Genomic DNA, 22064 nt, shown 5'->3' with positions numbered 1-22064 from the left:
CTTAGAGCTCTTCAAATCATGCTCCCGAATGCTACGTTGCCAGATGAAGAAAACAATAAGACGGGTTTTTATAGATTAAAAGAATCAATGTTAACATTGCATGCCGCTCTTTGCTTGCTAGGAAACGTGGCTAACGTTGGTAACATTTGTAATGGATCATGGCGAAAACTGAAGTTTAGCATTAACGTTATGCATGACATTCCCCATGCTTGGTAGCAAACGTGTCTAACGTTGGTAGCATTTGTAATGGATCATGACGAAAACTGAAGTTTAACATTAACGTTATGCATGACATTCCCCAGCCGGCACGGATGTGGGTAGCACTGCCGCCTCACAGCAAGGAGCTCCTGGGTTCGAATCCCCGTCGGCCGGGGCCTCTCTGTGCGGAGTTTGCATGTTCTCCCCATGTCTGCGTGGGTTTCCTCCGGGTACTCCGGTTTCCTCCCACAGTCCAAAGACATGCAGGTTAGGCTGATTGGAGAGTCTAAATTGCCCATAGGTATAGGTATGAGTATGAGTATGAGTGTGTGTGTGTGAGTGAATGGTGTGTGTGCCCTGCGGTGGACTGGCGACCTGTCCAGGGTGTATTCCTGCCTTTCACCCAATGTATGCTGGGATAGGCTCCAGCCCCCTGTGACCCTGTTCAGGATAAGCGGTGTAGGGGAAAATTCACAGAACAAAAGATCTCCCTCCTAAAAGCATGATAACCAATCACAAGTCAAAATCAGACTCCACCTTAGTGAGCAGGCTGGTTCCTCCAAAACTCTCGACGATGTGTGCTAAAAGTTTATCAATATATCTGTATTAAAGTATGATATCTACCCTGTATAGTTTCAAAATGATATTAACTGCTAAATTGTGCTAGAATTACACAGCAAACTGTTAAGGACACGGGCAGAGCAAGATATGACTGTACAGCTGATTTCTCCGGGACTCTTGATGTTTTATGCCAGAAGTGTATCTATTTGACCGAGAACATTAATTATAGCTGAGCTTGTGAAAACGCAAGAAACCACAGTGAAAACTGTTGAAATGAGAGCAAAGAATGCCACGTACATTTACTCCCTTAGAGGAGACTAATTAATCAAATGTTTAGTATGTCTGTATATTAGAATAGTGTATTAGAAGTGAATATTAATGAAACGTTTAGTTTGTCTGTATATTTTCAATGATTACTGCTGCTTAGTTCGTCTTATAAAAGCGAAAGATACAGAGTGACGTGTATGGATGACGTGTTAGAGGGAGGGCATCCAGAACTTTATGAGGTCTGGTAGTTTGCCAAGAGCAGGTGCGGGGTGAAGTGAGGACACGTAGTTGGCAGAGTGCCCTGAACTTTGTACAGAGTTGGCAGAGCATAAGGACCGTTGGCAATTTGCCACAATGACGTTGTGGGAGGAGCGTTGGGAGGAGTTACGATAAGAAAAGTGTGGGTGATTTGCCAGAATGAGGTTTGAGGAGGAGTTGTAGGTGGAGTAACTGTGTATGAAATGGGTGTAAAAATGACAGTCGGGGTTCAGTTCTAGAGAGCTGATCCGGCTTCATGTGCTGCTGCTAATAAAGTCTGATTTTCCTGAAGATCTTACTGCCTGGTGTCATCTTTTCCCTCGCGAAGATGTTTTTCGACAAATTGAAGATTTGGACTCTGTCGTTTCCTTGACACGACAGCGGGTTTGGATAATGGATGGATGGACGGATGACATTCCCCATGCTTGGTAGCAAACGTGGCTAACGTCTAATTATCACATGCCACAACAAAAAACGCCACATTTTCTCAAGTTGGATGTTGAGTTCTTGTCGGCTGAAATGTCTACATTTTTAGGCGGACAAAGGAAGCAGCACATGCTTTAATTGGTTGTGGTAGACTGTAAAGAAACAGTAAGATGAAGCTGGAATATGGGGCCATGTGCCCCTTTCATGTACATGGCTATCTTAATTAACCCCATTATAATCTGTTGACATTTAGGGGAAACTAAAAAGTGAATTAAAAGGTTTATGAAAACCGCTGCACCAGGAATGGATGCCCCTGGGTGGCCTGAGAGCAGAGTAGCCAGGAGGGGGATGGTGGACGGAGATGGTCCTCCTGCACGGGGTCACAGGGCCCCGGGGGTTTTCAGGTCTGGGCCGTACAGGTTTTCAGGTCTGGGCCGTACAGGTGCTGCTCCAGGAAGGCCAAGATTCTGTGCCAGGAGTCCTCCTGGGCACGAGAGTGCGCACTGACCTCCCCTCCCCAGAGAGCCACCACTGCGAAGCAAACAAGAGAAGAAGGTCATTATCTGAAATAAGTGGATTTGCAGTGATATTAAAACTCCCAACGTGTCATAGGTATGTGGGCGGAGCCAATCATAGATAATTGCAATTTCAGTATTTTAATAATTAATGCCAGCAAACTCCAGTTCTCCAGTGTGGTTACACATTGGGCAGATGATCCAACTCAATCACCTGAGAGTATTACTCAGTTTCAGTTTTAACATCATGTTGCAGAAGTGGTGTGAATGATTTGCCTGTTGTTAGCCACAGCCTTCTTGGCAATTAAATAAAGTGGCAACCTGCAGCCTCTTGCCCCAGTATAACGTAAGTTCAAATTTAGGCTAGTTTGAACGTAAATTCAGAGTTACGCCATAACTTAATGTAAACTGGTTGCACCAACTGATTTAGTGACAGTAACGCAAATAACCACACATTACAGCAGTGGTATGCAGAAGAGCATCTCTGAACACACAACGCATTATAACTCTTAAGTGGATAGGTTACAGCAGCAGAAGTCAAATAAAAGTAAAGTCTAGTAAAATAAGTCAAATAAATACCTAATGAAGTGCTCACTGAGTGTATAAAATAGTGTCGCTTTGGATTAAAAGCGTCTGCAAAATGACTAAAATGTAAATGTAAATATAAATGTGTAATACCAGAGGTCAAATGGAACTGAGGCACCCCCTTGTGGCAGACACATAATACTACATCGTGATGAACAAACGAACAAACAGACAGAGAATTATCCTTTTTGGCACCTGAAGCTGAAAAAAACGCAATACCGCGAGTACAATAGTTATTACCACACTGAAGTCATTTGGTCTACATGACAGAAGATCATCATCAGGTTCCTCCTTACCCCACATATTCTGCAGACATGAATATAAAGTCTAGTGCACTCTAGCAAATAGGCCAATCAGTAAAAAATGGAAAGATGCAAAGCAACAGGTTCCTTACCCCACATCTTACATATCACACACTGTTCTGTACCTTTTCCTCCTGACGCAGTAACCATGAAGTTGCTAAAGGCAATGTGCGGGGTGTAGGGGGGCTCAATCAGGTGTCCCGCCCCAGGGTAGGAGAGGATGGTCAACAGATGACTGTTTCCAGCCTCCTCCATCATCTTCTTCATCTGGAGGAAAAGCTTTGTTCACACACAGCCACTGGCAGAGTAAAACTGACCTGTGTGTGTCTGTGTGTGCTTATACGTGTGTGCTAAAACGTTTTTTTGGGGTCTCAGTGCAGATTTCTCAATCACATGGTACACAGCATTAGCAGCAATGGAGTACCCGAACATCGATACTATATTTGAATGATTCATGAAACAAATTGTTGAATACATTTTTTCAAGTAGCATTGTCTATTGTATGCGTTAAAAAGTTATACAAGTAAGCATAACAACTCATGACATATTAAGTGTTTATAGACAAGTTTATACAGTTTAAAGCATTTTTAATCATGAAAAAACTGGTTTAAACAGGTGGTTTTAATGTTGTGGCTGATCGGTGTATCTCATCTTGCCTTACACTCATACATATGAAAGGCTAGCTCCACCACTAAATGTACAGACTGGTATGTAAAGACAGAAGCACAGACATCGGTACAGACAGCGGTATAGAGAGCGGGACAGACAGACTCACGTCTTCAGCCGACTCAGCGACTGGGCGGCTCTGATCATCTTCACCCACGATCAACAGCAGAGGACACTGTAACTGCCCCACCTGAAGATCACAACAACCAACAGTGACTAAAGCACCACACTCACAAGCCAATCAGAATGGGCAGAGGGATCTACAGCACAACACTCACAAGCCAATCAGAAAGGGCAGAGGGATCTACAGCACAACACTCACAAGCCAATTAGAATGGGCAGAGAGATCAACAGCACAACACTCACCAGCCAATCAGAATGGGAAGAGTGATCTACAGCACAACACTCACCAGCCAATCAGAATGGGAAGAGTGATCTACAGCACAACACTCACCAGCCAATCAGAATGGGAAGAGTGATCTACAGCACAACACTCACCAGCCAATCAGAACGGACAGAATGGGGTGTGCACATCGCTGTGTATAAACAATGAGGCAGAGAGAGTTTATATTTACTCACAGCAACCTTCTTGCTGGGGTCGGAGGGTATCGGCAAGAGACGATCTCGCCAGATCACTCGATGCTCCTCATCATAACGGATCTTGTGGGAATCTCTGAAAACAAAATAAAATGAAATGAATGAATGAATGAATGAATGAAAGATACACTGCAGATCACTTTCGCCACACAGAGCTGCAGGGTGACACTCACTTATCAGTATCCTTAAAGACGTCAGCCAGAGATCCCCGCAGTGGCTGCATGTGGCTTCCGCTCACACATACCAGGCACCTGGGCTGGGAGAGAAAGAGCAGGTGGGGTGTAGCATCTGATATGAGGCGTAGGCAAGGTGCCGCATGAAAAACACTTTAAAAATAAAAAAATAAAAAACCTTCACGAAACCCAAATTAAATGTCATTAAAATGCATTTGGCTTCAATGTAATAACATCTTAAGGGATAGCAAACATAGCTTTCACATTCTTTGAGGAAGCTACCAAGGGCTTTGATGGTAGCAGGGTTTATGACATACATTTAGATTTCCAAAAGGTATTTGATAAGGTACCACATGGCAGACTCATTATCAGATTGAAAATAGGTTTGGTAGCGTAGGCCCTTGGTTAGGGAATATAATAGCACCAGTCTTAGTGATACGACACAATTTTATTTTCCCGATTCTTGTGTAATTATCGATAACTCGATAAAAAATCCAAGTGAACGTGACGATGATGAAAGGAACTGCTTCAATTAGGATTATGAGTAAGTCTTGTCATAAAACAGAAAACCACACAAACATGTAAGATGCAGCACATAGAGACAAACATGAAGACTTACGGACAGGCAAAAGGTTAAGACAGCTCAGCTTTCATAGAGTGACAGAAAATATTAAGGCGGGTTAAGAGAGACAATGTGATGTTGATTGTTTAGCTTTATTGTATAAAGACAAGGATACTTCCTACTGTTACTTTGGAATTCTTTGGTCTCTTGAAGCTTCTTGCACGGAGCACACAGATTCCCCAGATTAATCTGTTTTATTTTAAACTAAAGATTTGTAATGAACAACTATTGACTGAGTGCTTCTTCAACATCATTGCTGCCAATACAACTTCACCCACGTAAAAGGAACGAGGAGGAAAAGCGACAAAAATATTTCCTCAACATAGGTTTTGCAGAACGCATTTCAGAGTGCCATTTCTCTACACTGACAATGTTCTCTCACCTGGATCACGGACGAGTACACCGCCATCGACAGGACAACGGAGGTGCCAAAGGACAGTCCAAACATGGCGACCCGGTCACTGCACACCTGGGGATGCTCCTTCAGAATGGTGAATGCAGCCTGGCCCAGAAACATTTGAGCACATCATATTCTCCAGTGGGGAGATGACACACATATCCCCCTCCCAAAATTATTGGAACGGCAAGGTCAATTCCTTTGTTTTTGCTATACACCGAAGACAATTGAGTTCCAGGTCCAAAGTATATCGGATGACAGATCCAAATTTCAGCTTTTATTTCCTGGTATTTTCATCTAGATTTATTAAACAACGTAGAGAGCAGCAATATAGATTACAATTACAGCTGATAACAGTTTGCAAACAAGTAAAGACATGAGCCACAAACATTCTGCAACAAAGTTTTATGGACTGATGAGACTAACTCATCATTAAGATTAACTTCCAAAGTGATGAAAAGGCCAAAGTGAAGAGAAAGAAGGGATCTGCTCATGATTCAAAACATACAAGCTCATCTGTGAAACACGGTGGGGGAAGTGTCATTACTTGGGCTTGCATGGCTGCTGACTGCCAAATTATGGAGAAACATTCTGAGAAATTCGTCCAAACTCAACAGTTTGGTGATGTCCATGGGTCGCAGGGTTGATGCACTTATTGCAAACAAGGGATATGCCTCCAAATATTAAGTGTTATTTACTTTCTTTTACTTAAATACTCTCCATTAAAATACTTTTGCGCACCAAAAAATTGGGTGGCCTGATACCAAAGATGCTATGTTATAAGTAGTTTAACACATCTAGGTGTAAATACCAGGAAATAAAAGCTGAAATTCTGAGCTCTTGCCACATGTTCATCTTTTTATCTGAACCGCAGATGTATTCACTGTATTGCGAAAACAAAGGAATTGATCTCACTGTTCCAATACTTTTGGAGGGGACTGTATATACGTATGCATGTGAACATCCATCCATCCATCCATCATCACCCGCTTATCCGGAGTCGGGTCGCGGGGGCAGTAGGCAAAGCCGGGTATTCCAGGCGTCCCTCTCCCCAGCAACGCATTCTAGCTCCTCCTGGGGGATCCCGAGGCGTTCCCTGGCCAGGAGAGATATATAATCTCTCCAGCGGGCTCTGGGTCTCCCTCGGCGTCTCCGCCCAGTTGGACGAGCCCGGAAAACCTCCAAAGGGAGGCGCCCGGGAGGCATCCTGATCAGATGCCCGAACCACCTCAATTGGCTCCTTTCGACGCGAAGGAGCAGCGGCTTTACTCCGAGCTCCCTCCGGATGTCCGAGCTCCTCACCCTATATCTAAGGCTGAGCCCGGCCACCCTACGGAGGAAGCTCATTTCGGCCGCTTGTATATGCGATCTCGTTCTTTCGGTCACTACCCAAAGCTCGTGACCATAGGTGAGGGTTGGGACGTAGATCGACCAGTAAATCGAGAGCTTCGCCTTCCGGCTCAGCTCCTTCTTCACCACAACGGTCCGGTGCAACGCCCGCATTACTGCTGACGCTGCACCAATCCGCCTGTCGATCTCACGCTCCCTTCTACCCTCACTCGTGAACAAGACCCCGAGATACTTGAACTCCTTCACTTGGGGCAAAGACTCGTTCCCAACCCGGAGAGAGCAATCCACCATTTTCCGGCAGAGAACCATGGCCTCGGACTTGGAGGTGCTGACTCTCATCCCGGCCACTTCACACTCGGCTGCAAACCGCTCCAGTGCGTGCTGAAGGTCACGGTCCGATGAAGCCAGCAGAACCACATCATCCGCAAAAAGCAGAGATGCGATTCTGAGGTCACCAAACCGGACACTCTCCTCACCTCGGCTGCGCCTTTAGATCCTGTCCATGAATACCACAAACAGGACCGGTGAAAAGGGGCAACCTTGGCGGAGTCCAACACCCACCGGAAACGTGCTTGACTTTGTGCCGAGAATGCGGACACAGCTCTCACTTTGGTTATACAGGATCCTGATGGCTCGTAACAACGGCCCCGGTACCCCATACTCCCGCAGTACACCCCACAGTGTTCCCCGGGGGACACGGTCGAAAGCCTTCTCCAAGTCCACAAAGCACATGTGGACTGGATGGGCAAACTCCCATGACCCCGCCAGCAACCCTGCCAAGAGCTGGTCCACTGTTCCACGGCCAGGACGGAAGCCACATTGCTCCTCCTGAATCCGAGGTTCGACCGTCGGTCGGAGCCTCCTTTCTAGTACCCTAGAGTAAGCTTTCCCAGGGAGGCTGAGGAGTGTGATACCCCGGTAATTGGAGCACACCCTCCGGTCCCCCTTCTTGAAAATGTGGACCACCACCCCGGTCTGCCACTCTACAGGTACTGTCCCCGATCTCCACGCGACACTGAAGAGGCGTGTCAGCCAAGACAGCCCAACAATGTCCAGAGCCTTCAGCATCTCAGGGCGAATCTCATCTACACCCGGCGACTTGCCACTGAGGAGCTTTTTGACTACCTCAGCAACTTCCGCCAGGGATATAGGTGCAGATTCCCCCGAGTCTTCAGGCTCTGCCTCTTCCACAGAGGACGTGTTGTTCGGGTTCAGGAGCTCCTCGAAGTGCTCTTTCCACCGCCCGACAATATCCCCAGTCCGGGTCAGCAGTTCTCCTCCCCTGCTGAAAACAGCCTGAGACAAGCCCTGCTTTCCCTTTCTGAGTCGTCGGATGGTTTGCCAGAACTTCCTCGAGGCCAACCGAAAGTCCTTCTCCATAGCCTCCCCGAACTCCTCCCATACCCGGGTTTTTGCTTCAGCGACTGCCGAAGCTGCAGCCCTTCTGGCCACCCGGTACCTGTCTGCTGCTTCAGGGGACCCCCGGGCCAGCCAAGCCCGAAAGGCCTCCTTCTTCAGCTTGAAGAGCTGGTGTCCACCAGCGGGTTCTTGGGTTGCCGCCCCGACAGGCACCGATGACCTTCTGGCCACAGCTCCTGCTTGCCGCCTCTGCAATGGAGGCTTTGAACATGGCCCACTCGGACTCCATGTCCCCAGCTTCCCCCGGGATGCATGAGAAGTTCTTCCGGAGGTGGGAGTTGAAGACCTCGCGAACAGGGGCCTCCGCCAGACGTTCCCAGTTCACCCTCACTACACGTTTGGGTTTACCGGGTCTGTCGGCCACTTGATCCAACTCACCACCAGCTCTGCTCCTGTCTTCACCCGAGTGTCCAAGACATACGGCCGCAGGTCTGATGATACGACCACAAAGTCGATCATCGATCTTTGGCCTAAGGTGCTCTGGTACCAAGTACACTTATGAGCTACCCTATGCTCGAACATGGTGTTTGTTATCGACAATCCATGACCAGCACAGAAGTCCAATAACAAAACACCGCTTGGGTTCAGATCAGGCAGGCCGTTCTTCCCAATCACCCCCCTCCAGGTTTCTCCGTCATTGCCCACGTGAGCGTTGAAGTCGCCCAGCAGAACTATGGAGTCTCCGGGTGGCACCCTTTCCAGGATGCCACCCAATGACTCCAAGAAGGCCGGATACTCTGAACTGCCATTTGGTGCATACGCACAAATGACAGTCAGAGCCTTCCCCCCAGCGACACGTAGTCGCAAAGAGGCGACCCTCTCATTCCCCGGGTGGAACTCCAACACAGTGGCGCTCAGCCGGTGGCTTGTGAGTATCCCCACACCCGCCCGGCGCCTCTCACCTTGAGCAACTCCAGAAAAGAACAGAGTCCAGCCCCACTCCAGGAGTTTGGTTCCGGAACCAGTACTGTGCGTGGAGGTGAGCCCAACTATTTCTAGTTGGTACAGCTCCGCCTCCCGCACTAGCTCCGGTTCCTTCCCCACCAGAGAGGTGACGTTCCACGTCCCCAGAACCAGTCTGCGACGCCGAGGATCAGCACGCCCGGATCCCCGCCTTTGCCCACTGCCCGTTGGGCAAAGCACCCGACTCCGATGCCGACCCCTGCAGGTGGTAAGCCCACAGGGCGGCAACCCCACGTGACCAGTTCGGGCTGTGCCCGGCCGGGCCCCATGGGATAAGGCCCGGCCACCAGACCCTCGCCGACGAGCTCCCCTCCCGGGTCTGGCTCCAGCAGGGGGCCCCGGTTTCCCTTTTCCGGGCGAGGTAACTGGGTCTTTGTGTGGCCGTGTCATGGGAGTCTTTGAATCGCTCTTAGTCCGGCCCCTCCCCCGGGACCAATTTGCCTTGGGAGACCCTACTGGGGGCTAACAGTGCCCCCAACAACCTAGCTCCCAGGATCACCGGGACACACAAACCCCTCCACCACGTTAAGGTGGCAATTCCTCGGAGGGGAATCCATGTAAACATGAAAGCTTAAATTAAAAAACGAAATAAATAATAAGTTATCATGTACCTCAAAATACTGTTTTCCAACTTGTCTAGAGGGGTCTGACAAGGCCTTTGGTGACATGTACTCCAGTGCCATGGAAACGTACCCATGTGATGCAAGCAGGGCTGCACGGTACTCCACTAAGCCTCCACCCCCTCCCCACATGTCCAAAATTCCAGGGAAAGGTCCAGGACCTCAAAGAGAATAACACATTTACCTGTCTGGTGCACACACGCACTCACATACTGCATAGCTGCAGAAGACTGCATGATCAAACATTGGCATGGCAGTGTTGCAATCACCTGGAGGCAGGAAGAGCGTTCCTCTGACCCCGCCCTCTGTGACCTCTACCCTGCGGACGCCCAGTGCCATGTACCAGCGCTCGGCGACGGCACAAGCCAACGCCTTCGTCTCTCTGAACCCCTGGCTGATGTGGCCACAGTACACAGAGATGTGCACCAACATCGGGGTGCTGAGATCCTTCTTCCGCAACCTGAGGAGTGTTCAAAACACCTTGAATGTTCCTGATGCATCTCATCCCTTTGGGTAATTAACTGTTTACTGGCCAAATTACAGGTGAGGGTGCTAACCTGAGTCCTGTTCTACTCCCAGGCACCGGCTTCATGCTCCAGAGCAGACCCATGGGCTCCACGCCATGGTACGTTCCTCCCACACACACATGCTCTGTAACTGTAGCAATAGGATTGCTGTGCCGATAGTACATGTTGTTCCGGGGGACAATTGAGGTGTAACACTAAATTGGAACACGCTGTGCACACGTGAACCTGTAAGTTGTAAGCTGTGTCTTGATATCTGAATAAACCGCAAGTTCTAAGTAAGCAATTGTCAATGCTTTAACGGTCCATTCTGTATGGTTGCTATTAGAATAGAAACGGAACAGAATGAAACCTGGTGGCAGTGGTGCAAGCGTGTAGTAGCCGATAATAGTAAGTTAGCCTCGTGCTGCTAGCTGGCTATCAGTTGTGAAGAGCCAAGTGACTAACGTGCGTAGCAGCGGGAAAACGGGGAGAATAGTCAGGATGGAAGGATTGAAACCTCCGGCAATACTCGTGTTGGATTCCGCCAACTTAGAGAAGACGTGGAAAAGTTGGAAGGAGGAGTTCACACTGTACTTGGACCTCACGATGCCCGATGCAGATGAAAGCACGAAGCTCAAGCTTTTTAACTACCTCATAGGTGAGAGTGGACGGGAGCTAATGAGCACGCTGTCCAGTGACGGCCTACCGGCAAAGGGAACCGTGAGTAATATGATAACTCTGTTCGACGCACACTGTAATCCGAAAGTCAACGAGACTGTGGAAAGATACAGATTTTTTGTGCGCAATCAAGGATTAGACGAAAACGTCGATAAGTATGTCATGGCCTAAAAAATGTTAGCCAGCACGTGCAATTTCAGGGACATTAAAGACTCTTTGATACGGGACCGAATTGTGTGCGGCACAAACAGCTCTACATTGAGGGAGAGACTGCTCAGGGAAGAGAATCTCACACTCGACAAGTGCCTAAAAATATGTAGAGCTACGGAGCTCTCAAGGGAGAACAGTAAAACACTGCAAGGACAGACAGTGGAGGAAGTGCATGCAATGAGACAGTCTGCAATGAAAAAAAGTGACAATGAGATCAGCTGCAGGTTTTGTGGTAAAACGCGTGAGTGAAACAAGAACAAGTGCCTGGCTTTTGGTAAAAAATTTAAAAAGTGCGGCAAAGAAAATCATTTCGCTGTTAAATGCAAATCAAAAACCGAGAGCAGTAAGCAAAATAAGGCAGTGCATGTTGTGTCAGAATATGACAGTGATTCATATGACGATGTTTTGATAGTGACAGAAACAAGTGGGGGCAATGAGGCTGTAAACCAAGTGAAAGGGAGCCACAGTAGGGGCCAGTAGCTTTTTGCAGGAATGGTGTTGGACAAAACACTGGTTCATTTCCAGATAGACTGTGGGGCTACCTGTAATATTATCCCCATACATCACCTTAACCCAAACACTCAGTTGGAGCACACTGAGAAGGTACTTGTGATGTACAATAAGACCAAGCTATGTCCACTTGGTAAATGCAAGGTCATGGTTAGGAACCCCAGAAACAATAAACTGTACAGGCTGGAGTTCCAAGTAGTGGACCAGAAGGACAGAATTCCTTTACTGGGCAGGAAGGCCAGTGAGGCCATGAAGTTAATTAAAGTGCAGTATGAAAATATACTGGCCATTGATAGTATTGTGAAAAAGGAACTAGGGCCTGTCACAGGTGAAAAACCAGGTGAAGCTTCGTTGTCAATAGGAAAAATCAAAGCTGACTTTGCAGATGTGTTTTCTGGTGATGGCTGTTTGGAGGGGGAATATAAAATTGAAATTGACAACAGTGTGCCTCCAGTGAAACTGCCAAAGCGCAGAGTGCCAGTTGCTATGATGACGCCTCTTAAAGAGGAACAGTGGAGCGCAGCACCGACTGGATAAGCAGTATGGTCTTGGAGACAAAATCGAATGGAAAACCGAGGATCTGCATAGATCCATCCATCCATCCATCCATCCATCATCACCCGCTTATCCGGAGTCGGGTCGCGGGGGCAGTAGGCAAAGCCGGGTATTCCAGGCATCCCTCTCCCCAGCAACGCATTCTAGCTCCTCCTGGGGGATCCCGAGGCGTTCCCTGGCCAGGAGAGATATATAATCTCTCCAGCGGGCTCTGGGTCTCCCTCGGGGTCTCCGCCCAGTTGGACGAGCCCGGAAAACCTCCAAAGGGAGGCGCCCGGGAGGCATCCTGATCAGATGCCCGAACCACCTCAATTGGCTCCTTTCGACGCGAAGGAGCAGCGGCTCTACTCCGAGCTCCCTCCGGATGTCCGAGCTCCTCACCCTATCTCTAAGGCTGAGCCCGGCCACTCTACGGAGGAAGCTCATTTCGGCCGCTTGTATACGCGATCTCGTTCTTTCGGTCACTACCCAAAGCTCGTGACCATAGTTCGCTGACTCTCATCCCGGCCGCTTCACACTCGGCTGCAAACCGCTCCAGTGCGTGCTGATGGTCACGGTCCGATGAAGCCAGCAGAACCACATCATCCGCAAAAAGCAGAGATGCGATTCTGAGGTCACCAAACCGGACACTCTCCTCACCTCGGCTGCGCCTTGAGATCCTGTCCATGAATACCACAAACAGGACCGGTGACAAGGGGCAACCTTGGCGGAGTCCAACACCCACCGGAAACGTGCTTGACTTTGTGCCGAGAATGCGGACACAGCTCTCACTTTGGTTATACAGGGACCTGATGGCTCGTAACAACGGCCCCGGTACCCCATACTCCCGCAGTACACCCCACAGGGTTCCCCGGGGGACACGGTCGAAGGCCTTCTCCAAGTCCACAAAGCAAATGTGGACTGGATGGGCAAACTCCCATGACCCCGCCAGCAACCCTGCCAAGGTAAAGAGCTGGTCCACTGTTCCACGGCCAGGACGGAAGCCACATTGCTCCTCCTTTCCAGTACCCTAGAGTAAGCTTTACCAGGGAGGCTGAGGAGTGTGATACCCCGGTAATTGGAGCACACCCTCCGGTCCCCCTTCTTGAAAATGGGGACCACCACCCCGGTCTGCCACTCTACAGATACTGTCCCCGACCTCCACGCGACACTGAAGAGGCGTGTCAGCCAAGACAGCCCAACAATGTCCAGAGCCTTCAGCATCTCAGGGCGAATCTCATCTACACCCGGCGACTTGCCACTGAGGAGCTTTTTGACTACCTCAGCAACTTCCGCCAGGGATATAGGTGCAGATTCCCCCGAGTCTTCAGGCTCTGCCTCTTCCACAGAGGACGTGTTGTTCGGGTTCAGGAGCTCCTCGAAGTGCTCTTTCCACCGCCCGACAATATCCCCAGTCCGGGTCAGCAGTTCTCCTTCCCTGCTGAAAACAGCCTGAGACAAGCCCTGCTTTCGTCGTCGGATGGTTTGCCAGAACTTCCTCGAGGCCAACCGAAAGTCCTTCTCCATAGCCTCCCCGAACTCCTCCCATACCCAGGTTTTTGCTTCAGCGACTGCCGAAGCTGCAGCCCTTCTGGCCACCCGGTACCTGTCTGCTGCTTCAGGGGACCCCCGGGCCAGCCAAGCCCGAAAGGCCTCCTTCTTCAGCTTGACGGCCTCCCTCACCGCTGGTGTCCACCAGCGGGTTCTTGGGTTGCCGCCCCGACAGGCACCGATGACCTTCTGGCCACAGCTCCTGCTTGCCGCCTCTGCAATGGAGGCTTTGAACATGGCCCACTCGGACTCCATGTCCCCAGCTTCCCCCGGGATGCATGAGAAGTTCTTCCGGAGGTGGGAGTTGAAGACCTCGCGAACAGGGGCCTCCGCCAGACGTTCCCAGTTCACCCTCACTACACGTTTGGGTTTACCGGGTCTGTCGGCCACTTGATCCAACTCACCACCAGCTCTGCTCCTGTCTTCACCCGAGTGTCCAAGACATACGGCCGCAGGTCTGATGATACGACCACAAAGTCGATCATCGATCTTTGGCCTAAGGTGCTCTGGTACCAAGTACACTTATGAGCTACCCTATGCTCGAACATGGTGTTTGTTATCGACAATCCATGACCAGCACAGAAGTCCAATAACAAAACACCGCTTGGGTTCAGATCAGGCAGGCCGTTCTTCCCAATCACCCCCCTCCAGGTTTCTCCGTCATTGCCCACGTGAGCGTTGAAGTCGCCCAGCAGAACTATGGAGTCTCCGGGTGGCACCCTTTCCAGGATGCCACCCAATGACTCCAAGAAGGCCGGATACTCTGAACTGCCATTTGGTGCATACGCACAAATGACAGTCAGAGCCTTCCCCCCAGCGACACGTAGTCGCAGAGAGGCGACCCTCTCATTCCCCGGGTGGAACTCCAACACAGTGGCGCTCAGCCGGTGGCTTGTGAGTATCCCCACACCCGCCCGGCGCCTCTCACCTTGAGCAACTCCAGAAAAGAACAGAGTCCAGCCCCACTCCAGGAGTTTGGTTCCGGAACCAGTACTGTGCGTGGAGGTGAGCCCAACTATTTCTAGTTGGTACAGCTCCGCCTCCCGCACTAGCTCCGGTTCCTTCCCCACCAGAGAGGTGACGTTCCACGTCCCCAGAACCAGTCTGCGACGCCGAGGATCAGCACGCCCGGATCCCCGCCTTTGCCTACTGCCCGTTGGACAAAGCACCCGACTCCGATGCCGACCCCTGCAGGTGGTGAGCCCACAGGGCGGCGACCCCGCGTGACCAGTTCGGGCTGTGCCCGGCCGGGCCCCATGGGATAAGGCCCGGCCACCAGACGCTCGCCGACGAGCTCCCCCCCCCCCGGGTCTGGCTCCAGGAGGGGGCCCCGGTTTCCCTTTTCCGGGCGAGGTAACTGGGTCTTTGTGTGGCCGTATCATGGGAGTCTTTGAATCGCTCTTAGTCCGGCCCCTCCCCCGGGACCAATTTGCCTTGGGAGATCCTACTGGGGGCTAACAGTGCCCCCGACAACCTAGCTCCCAGGATCACCGGGACACACAAACCCCTCCACCACGTTAAGGTGGCGATTCCTCGGAGGGGCCCAAACCACTAAATAGGGCACTGAAAAGAAGCCATTTCCCTCTCCCTACGATTGATGACATTCTCCCGGAGATGTCAAAGGCTAAGGTATTTACATTCTGTGATGTAAAACACGGCTTCTGGCATGTTAAACTAGAGGAAGAGTCTAGCTACCTCACTACATTCGCCACCCCATTTGGCCGTTTCCGCTAGCTTAGAATGCCAATGGGAATAAGCCCAGCACCGGAAGTCTTCCAAAGGAAGCTCATGTAGTCGCTGGAGGGCTTACCTGGAATATACATCATAGCAGATGATATTTTGGTCACTGGTGAAGGGGCGACACAGCAGGAGGCTAGCGCAGACCATGACGAGAAACTTAAGCTGTTTCTCACAAGGTGCAGGGAGAAAAACATTAAACTTAATGCCGATAAGTTTAAACTGCGTCAACAGGAAATACCCTACATTGGACACCTACTCACAGCCGAGGGACTACGGATTGACCCGGAGAAAGTGCGCGCAGTCCGGGAAATGCCGAGGCCCACTGACGTAAAAGGGGTGCAAAGGCTGGTGGGTATGGTCAATTACCTCTCAAAGTTTTATGATCATCTGTCAGATGATTGTGAAATTTTGAGACAGCTCACTCACAAGGAGAGCTTGTGGGAATGGACTGATGTACACAGTGCAGCATTCCAAAGGCTAAAAGATAAAATAGCGAATGCGCCTGTATACTATAATCAGGAAGATGAGTTGATGCTACAGTGTGATGCTTCGGGAGACAGGGCTAGGGGCAGCTCTAACACAGAGAGGTAAACCAGTGGCATTTGGAAGCAGGGCGCTAACGCCAACGGAAAGGGGCTATGCCCAAATTGAAAAAGAATGCTTAGCAATAGTTTTTGGGATGGAGAAATTCCAGCAGTACACTTATGGTAGGCATGTGACGGTACACAGTGACCATAAGCCTCTAGAAAATATACACAAAAAACCACAGCTGAGCGCTCCAAAAAGACTACAGCGGATGCTGCTTAGGCTGCAGAGGTATGATATTAGTGTCATCGACATACCAGGCAGGGATATGCTGCTGACCGATACATTGAGTAGGGCTTATTTGAGTGAGAGTAGTAAGGGGGTCATTGAAACAGAGCTAGAGTCAGTGACCATGGTTAACTACCTACCTATCAAATCTGCCACAGAAAAGGACCCTAAGTTACAGAAAGTAACAAGATTGATCATGACAGGGTGGCCAATAAATAAACCGACATCCAGCACTTCCACTCATTCCAGGATGAACTGAGCTTCCAGGATGGAATCACTTTCAGGGGAGAAAGGGCAGTGATACCGGATACGCTCAGAGATGACATCATGCGTCAGATCCACTCCTCACATCTCGGGGTGGAAGGATGCCTCAGACGGGCGAGGGACTGCGTATACTGGCTAGGGATGAACGAGAACATAAAGACTTTTATTTCCAAATGTGACATATGCAGGTCAGCAGACCCTAAGCAACAGACGTGACAGACCCTCACGACGTGACATTCAGGCCCTGGGCCAAGGTAGGAACAGATTTGTTTTCCTTCCAAGACAGGGACTATCTGGTAACGGTGGACTATTACTCTAACTTTTGGGAGATAGATTATCTGCCTGATACCAAAAGTAGCACAGTAATTAGAAAATTGAAGGCCCACTTTGCACGGCAGGGGATTCCGGACATTGTTATTTCTGACAATGGGCCCCAATATGCATCGCAGGAGTTCCAGCGATTTAGCCAGACTTGGGAATTTGAACATCGTACATCCTCACCGGGATACCCCCAAACCAATGGCAAGGCCGAATCGGCAGTAAAAACAGCTAAGCGGCTTATGCTTAAAGCCAAGGCTTCAGGACGGGATCCATACTTGACCATATTGGATCATCGCAACACGCCAAGCCAAGGTCTTAATACTAGCCCAGCACAGAGACTGCTGAGCAGGAGGATGAGGACCCTCCTTCCTACCAAAGATACTCTGCTGGAACCAGACAACAGACAACAAACCAGGCCTGTCTGACAGTAGGCGGAGACAGGAAAAATATTACAATCGCTCTGCAAAGGACATGGACACTCTTAAGGTAGGGGACGGTGTCAGAGTACAGCCATTTGAGCCGCACAAGGTCTGGAGAGCTGCGAAGGTGATCAGACCGGTAAGCCACAGGTCTTATGAGGTGGAATTGGAGTCAGGGGGCGTTCTGCGAAGGAATCGCCGTCACCTTAGGCGCAACTTTGGCACATCCGCCACACCTACGGACACAGGGACTGTGCATGGTGAAGTAAAACTTGGAATAGTAAAGCAGAGTCTGGCAGGAGACCGAAACACTGTCACAACCAGGTCAGGTCGTCAAGTTGTCAGACCCCACTACCTGAGACTACTCAGTGACAGTACTCAGGACACTTCGGTCAATGAAAAAAAAAAAAAAAAAAAAGGAAAAAAGTGTTGATGTCATTAATGTATGGTGATTTTGAGTGAAAATGAAAAAAAAAGAAAAAGAAAAAAGAAATGTACTGTATATGCATCTGTTCTGTTGGGTACAATATCTGGTTGGGATTTAGTATCTGTGATGATAGTTCAAGTCCAGAAGGGATATTTGAATGCATTTTCTCCTCAGGGCATATGGAATTGATACCCTTGTTTATGTTGAGAAGGAGACTTTGGTTAAGTCATTTTCTTTGTGGTCTTAATATGTTTTCGTACCAAGCGGTAGTTTGGAGTAAGATACTGTACTTCAAAGAAAAAAAAGAAGAAAGATGGAGCAATATGATTGCTGTGCGGATAGTACATGTTGTTCCGGGGGACAATTGAGGTGAAACACAAAATTGGAACACGCTGTGCACACGTGAACCTGTAAGTTGTAAGCTGTGTCTTCATATCTTAATAAACCGCAAGTTCTAAGTAAGCAATTGTCAATGCTTTAACCATCCATTCTGTATGGTTGCTATTAGAATAGAAACGGAACAGAATGAAACAGTAAATACGAACAAATATGACCTTGTCTGAGTTTTCCCCCACACACTGAACCTCAAAACAAGCAGGACTTAACAGTTAAGAGTTGGAGGTTGGTAACAAATCAGTGCATGGCACTGATTCCAGTATAAATTATAGAGCACCATTTGACAACATCACATACAGTCATGAAATAACTGTCGACGTAATAATAAAGAGCTGCTCAGAATACTGCGCAAACACGTAAATTGCAAGGTGCGATAAAGCGGAGAAATCAGTTAAAAACCTTTCACGGTTCCTTCATCATCGCTGACATAATGTCCAAAAGCCTGCCAGAGGTCGTCATCCTCAGAGCGCAGTAGGGAGTGCAGAGTGACGTCTTGTCCGTGGAACAAATTCTGCACAACCACTCGGAACTTTTCATCCACTAGTCCCCTGGACGGACTGACGGACAGCATGGCGCTCATATTCTTCTCAGACATATTTCTTGTACTACCAAACGAGCGGTCGATACACATAAAACACGTGACCTCATGAACATTGTACCCTAACCTATGTCTAAAATACTCCATTCCCAGTCTAATACAAACAGAGGGGTGGAGACCAGAAACCCATCAGCAGCAAGTGAACCGCTGTGGCGCATCCAGAGGGGATGAGACTGCAAGCATATATAAGAGTGTGTACCCAATGGACCGTTGCGTTGTAACGCGGATCCCACGGCTTTTGTGATTGGATTATACCTGATGGAACTTTGCTGCAAGACTCTTGATTATCAGATTTGGACTGTAAGGTTTGAATTTGAGTTTGAATTTGGACTCAAATTTGTTGTCTTGCTCCTGAATGCTACGTTGCCAGATGAAGAAAACAATCAGACGGGTTTTAATAGATTTTTATAGATCAAAAGAATCAATGTTAACAATGCATGCCGCACTTTGCTTGCTAGGAAATGTGGCTAACGTTGGTAACATTTGCAGCCTGGCCCAGAAACATTTAAGCACATCATATTCTCCAGTGGGGAGATGACACACACATCCCCCTCCCAAAATTATTGGAACGGCAAGGTCAATTCCTTTGTTTTAGCTATACACCGAAGACAATTGAGTTCCAGGTCCAAAGTATATCGGATGACAGATCCAAATTTCAGCTTTTATTTCCTGGTATTTTCATCTAGATTTATTTAACAACGTAGAGAGCAGCAATATAGATTACAATTACAGCTGATAACAGTTTGCAAACAAGTAAACATTCTGCAACAAAGTTTTATGGACTGATGAGACCAAGATTAACTTCCAAAGTGATGAAAAGGCCAAAGTGAAGAGAAAGAAGGGACCTGCTCATGATTCAAAACATACAAGCTCATCTGTGAAACACGGTGGAGAAAGTGTCATTGCTTGGGCTTGCATGGCTGCTGACTGCCAAATTATGGAGAAACATTCTGAGAAATGCGTCCAAACTCAACAGTTTGGTGATGTCCATGGGTCGCAGGGTTGATGCACCTATTGCAAGCAAGGGATATGCCTACAAATATTAAGTGTTATTTACCTTCTTTTACTTAAATAGTCTCTATTAAAATACTTTTGCTCACCAAAAAATTGGGTGGCCTGATACCAAAGGTGCTATGTTATAAGTAGTTTAACACATCTAGGTATAAATACCAGGAAATCCATCCATCCATTATCTGAACCCGCTTATCCTGATCAGGGTCGCAGGGGGGCTGGAGCCTATCCCAGCATACATTGGCCGAAAGGCAGGAATACTCCCTGGACAGGTCGCCAGTCTATCGCAGGGCACACACACCATTCACTCACACAGTCATACCTACGGGCAATTTAGACTCTCCAATCAGCCTAATGTGCATGTCTTTGGACTGTGGGAGGAAACCAGAGTACCCGGAGGAAACCCACGCAGACACGGGGAGAACATGCAAACTCCGCACAGAGAGGCCCTGCCCGACGGGGATTCGAACCCAGGACCTCCTTGCTGTGAGGCGGCAGTGCTACCCACTGCACCATCCGTGCCGCCATACCAGGAAATAAAAGCTGAAATTCTGAGCTCTTGTCACATGTTCATTTTTTTATCTGAACCGCAGGTGTATTCACTGTATTGCAAAAACAAAGGAATTGGCCTCGCTGTTCCAGTACTTTGGGAGGGGACTGTATATACGTATGCATGTAAACATGAAATCATTTTTCTGTGCATATACAGCCGTCCTCTCAGCCAGGTCTCTCCTCCTAAAAGAGACTTTACATCTCAACTGGATTCTGCCTGGTTAAATAAAGCTTAAATGCAAAACGAAATAAATAAAAAGTTATCATGTACCTCAAAGTACTGTTTTCCAACTTGTCTAGAGGGGTCTGACAAGGCCTTTGGTGACATGTACTCCAGTGCCATGGAAACGTACCTATGTGATGCAAACCGGGCGGCACGGTACTCTACTAAGCCTCCACCCCCTCCCCACATGTCCAAAATTCCAGGGAAAGGTCCAGAACCTCAAAGAGAATAACACATTTACCTGTCTGGTGCACACACGCACTCACATACTGCATAGCTGCAGAAGACTGCATGGCTGGCAGAATATAACAGCGAGGCAGAACGGTGCACCCAGGTCGGACTGGCCTTCATGGCTGGACTTTGTTTAATTTGCCTGTCCAAAGACTTTCTAAACAAGATCAAACAATGGCATATCAGTGTTGCAATCACCTGGAGGCAGGAAGAGCGTTCCTCTGACCCCGCCCTCTGTGACCTCTACCCTGCGGACGCCCGGTGCCATGTACCAGCGCTCGGCGACGGCACAAGCCAACGCCTTCGTCTCTCTGAACCCCTGGCTGATGTGGCCACAGTACACAGAGATCGGGGTGCTGAGATCCTTCTTCCGCAACCTGAGGAGTGTTCAAAACACCTTGAATGTTCCTGATGCATCTCATCCCTTTGGGTAATTAACTGTTTACTGGCCAAATTACAGGTGAGGGTGCTAACCTGAGTCCTGTTCTACTCCCAGGCACTGGCTTCATGCTCCAGAGCAGACCCATGGGCTCCATGCCCTGATACGATCCTCCCACACACACATGTTCTGCAACTACGAACAAAACACACTGAACCTCAAAACAAGCAGGACTTAACAGGAAAGAGTTGGAGGTTGGTAACAAATCAGTGCTTGCCACTGATTCCAGTATAAATTATAGAGCAGCATTTGACAACATCACATACAGTCATGAAATAACTGTCGACGTAATCATAAAGAGCGGATCAGAATACTGCGCAAACACGTAAATTGCAAGGTGCGATAAAGCGGAGAAATCAGTGAAAAACCTTTCACGGTTCCTTCGTCATCGCTGACATAATGTCCAAAAGCCTGCCAGAGGTCGTCATCCTCAGAGCGCACAAGGGAGTGCAGAGTGACGTCTTGTCCGTGGGACAAATTCTGCACAACCACTCGGAACTTTTCATCCACTAGTCCCCTGGACGGACTGACGGACAGCAAGGCGCTCATATTGTTCTCAGACATATTTCTTGTAATACTAAACGAGACGTCGATACACATAAAACATGTGACCTCGTGAATATTGTACCCTAACCTACGTCTACAACGTCTGGTTAGTATGTTAGAGCAAGGTAAAGACGACATTACCAGTCTAATACAAATTCGCAAAGTTTCTTGATTAC

At 48.7% G+C, this 22064-nt stretch overlaps 1 protein-coding gene across 1 annotated transcript; it reads right to left on the bottom strand.

The window, feature by feature from the left end:
- Positions 1–1826: 1826 nt before the first annotated feature.
- LOC133119353 (peroxisomal succinyl-coenzyme A thioesterase-like) lies at positions 1827–21891 on the bottom strand. The gene is made up of 14 exons (XM_061229890.1): positions 21711–21891; positions 21378–21477; positions 21102–21280; positions 20803–20890; positions 18688–18893; positions 10477–10576; positions 10189–10379; positions 9911–10080; positions 5553–5672; positions 4549–4631; positions 4358–4451; positions 3888–3968; positions 3238–3379; positions 1827–2241 (listed from the first exon to the last, which is right to left on the bottom strand). Exons 1-14 carry the CDS (start codon positions 21889–21891, stop codon positions 2111–2113), a joined length of 1866 nt encoding a protein of 621 aa, XP_061085874.1. The 3' UTR covers positions 1827–2110.
- Between the last annotated feature and the right edge of the window lie 173 nt (positions 21892–22064).

This window comes from Conger conger, chromosome 19 (assembly GCF_963514075.1).
Source record: "Conger conger chromosome 19, fConCon1.1, whole genome shotgun sequence".
NCBI lineage: Eukaryota > Metazoa > Chordata > Actinopteri > Anguilliformes > Congridae > Conger > Conger conger.
The sequence above is the reverse complement of the archived record's forward strand: the minus strand, read 5'-3'. Positions and strand labels throughout refer to the sequence as shown.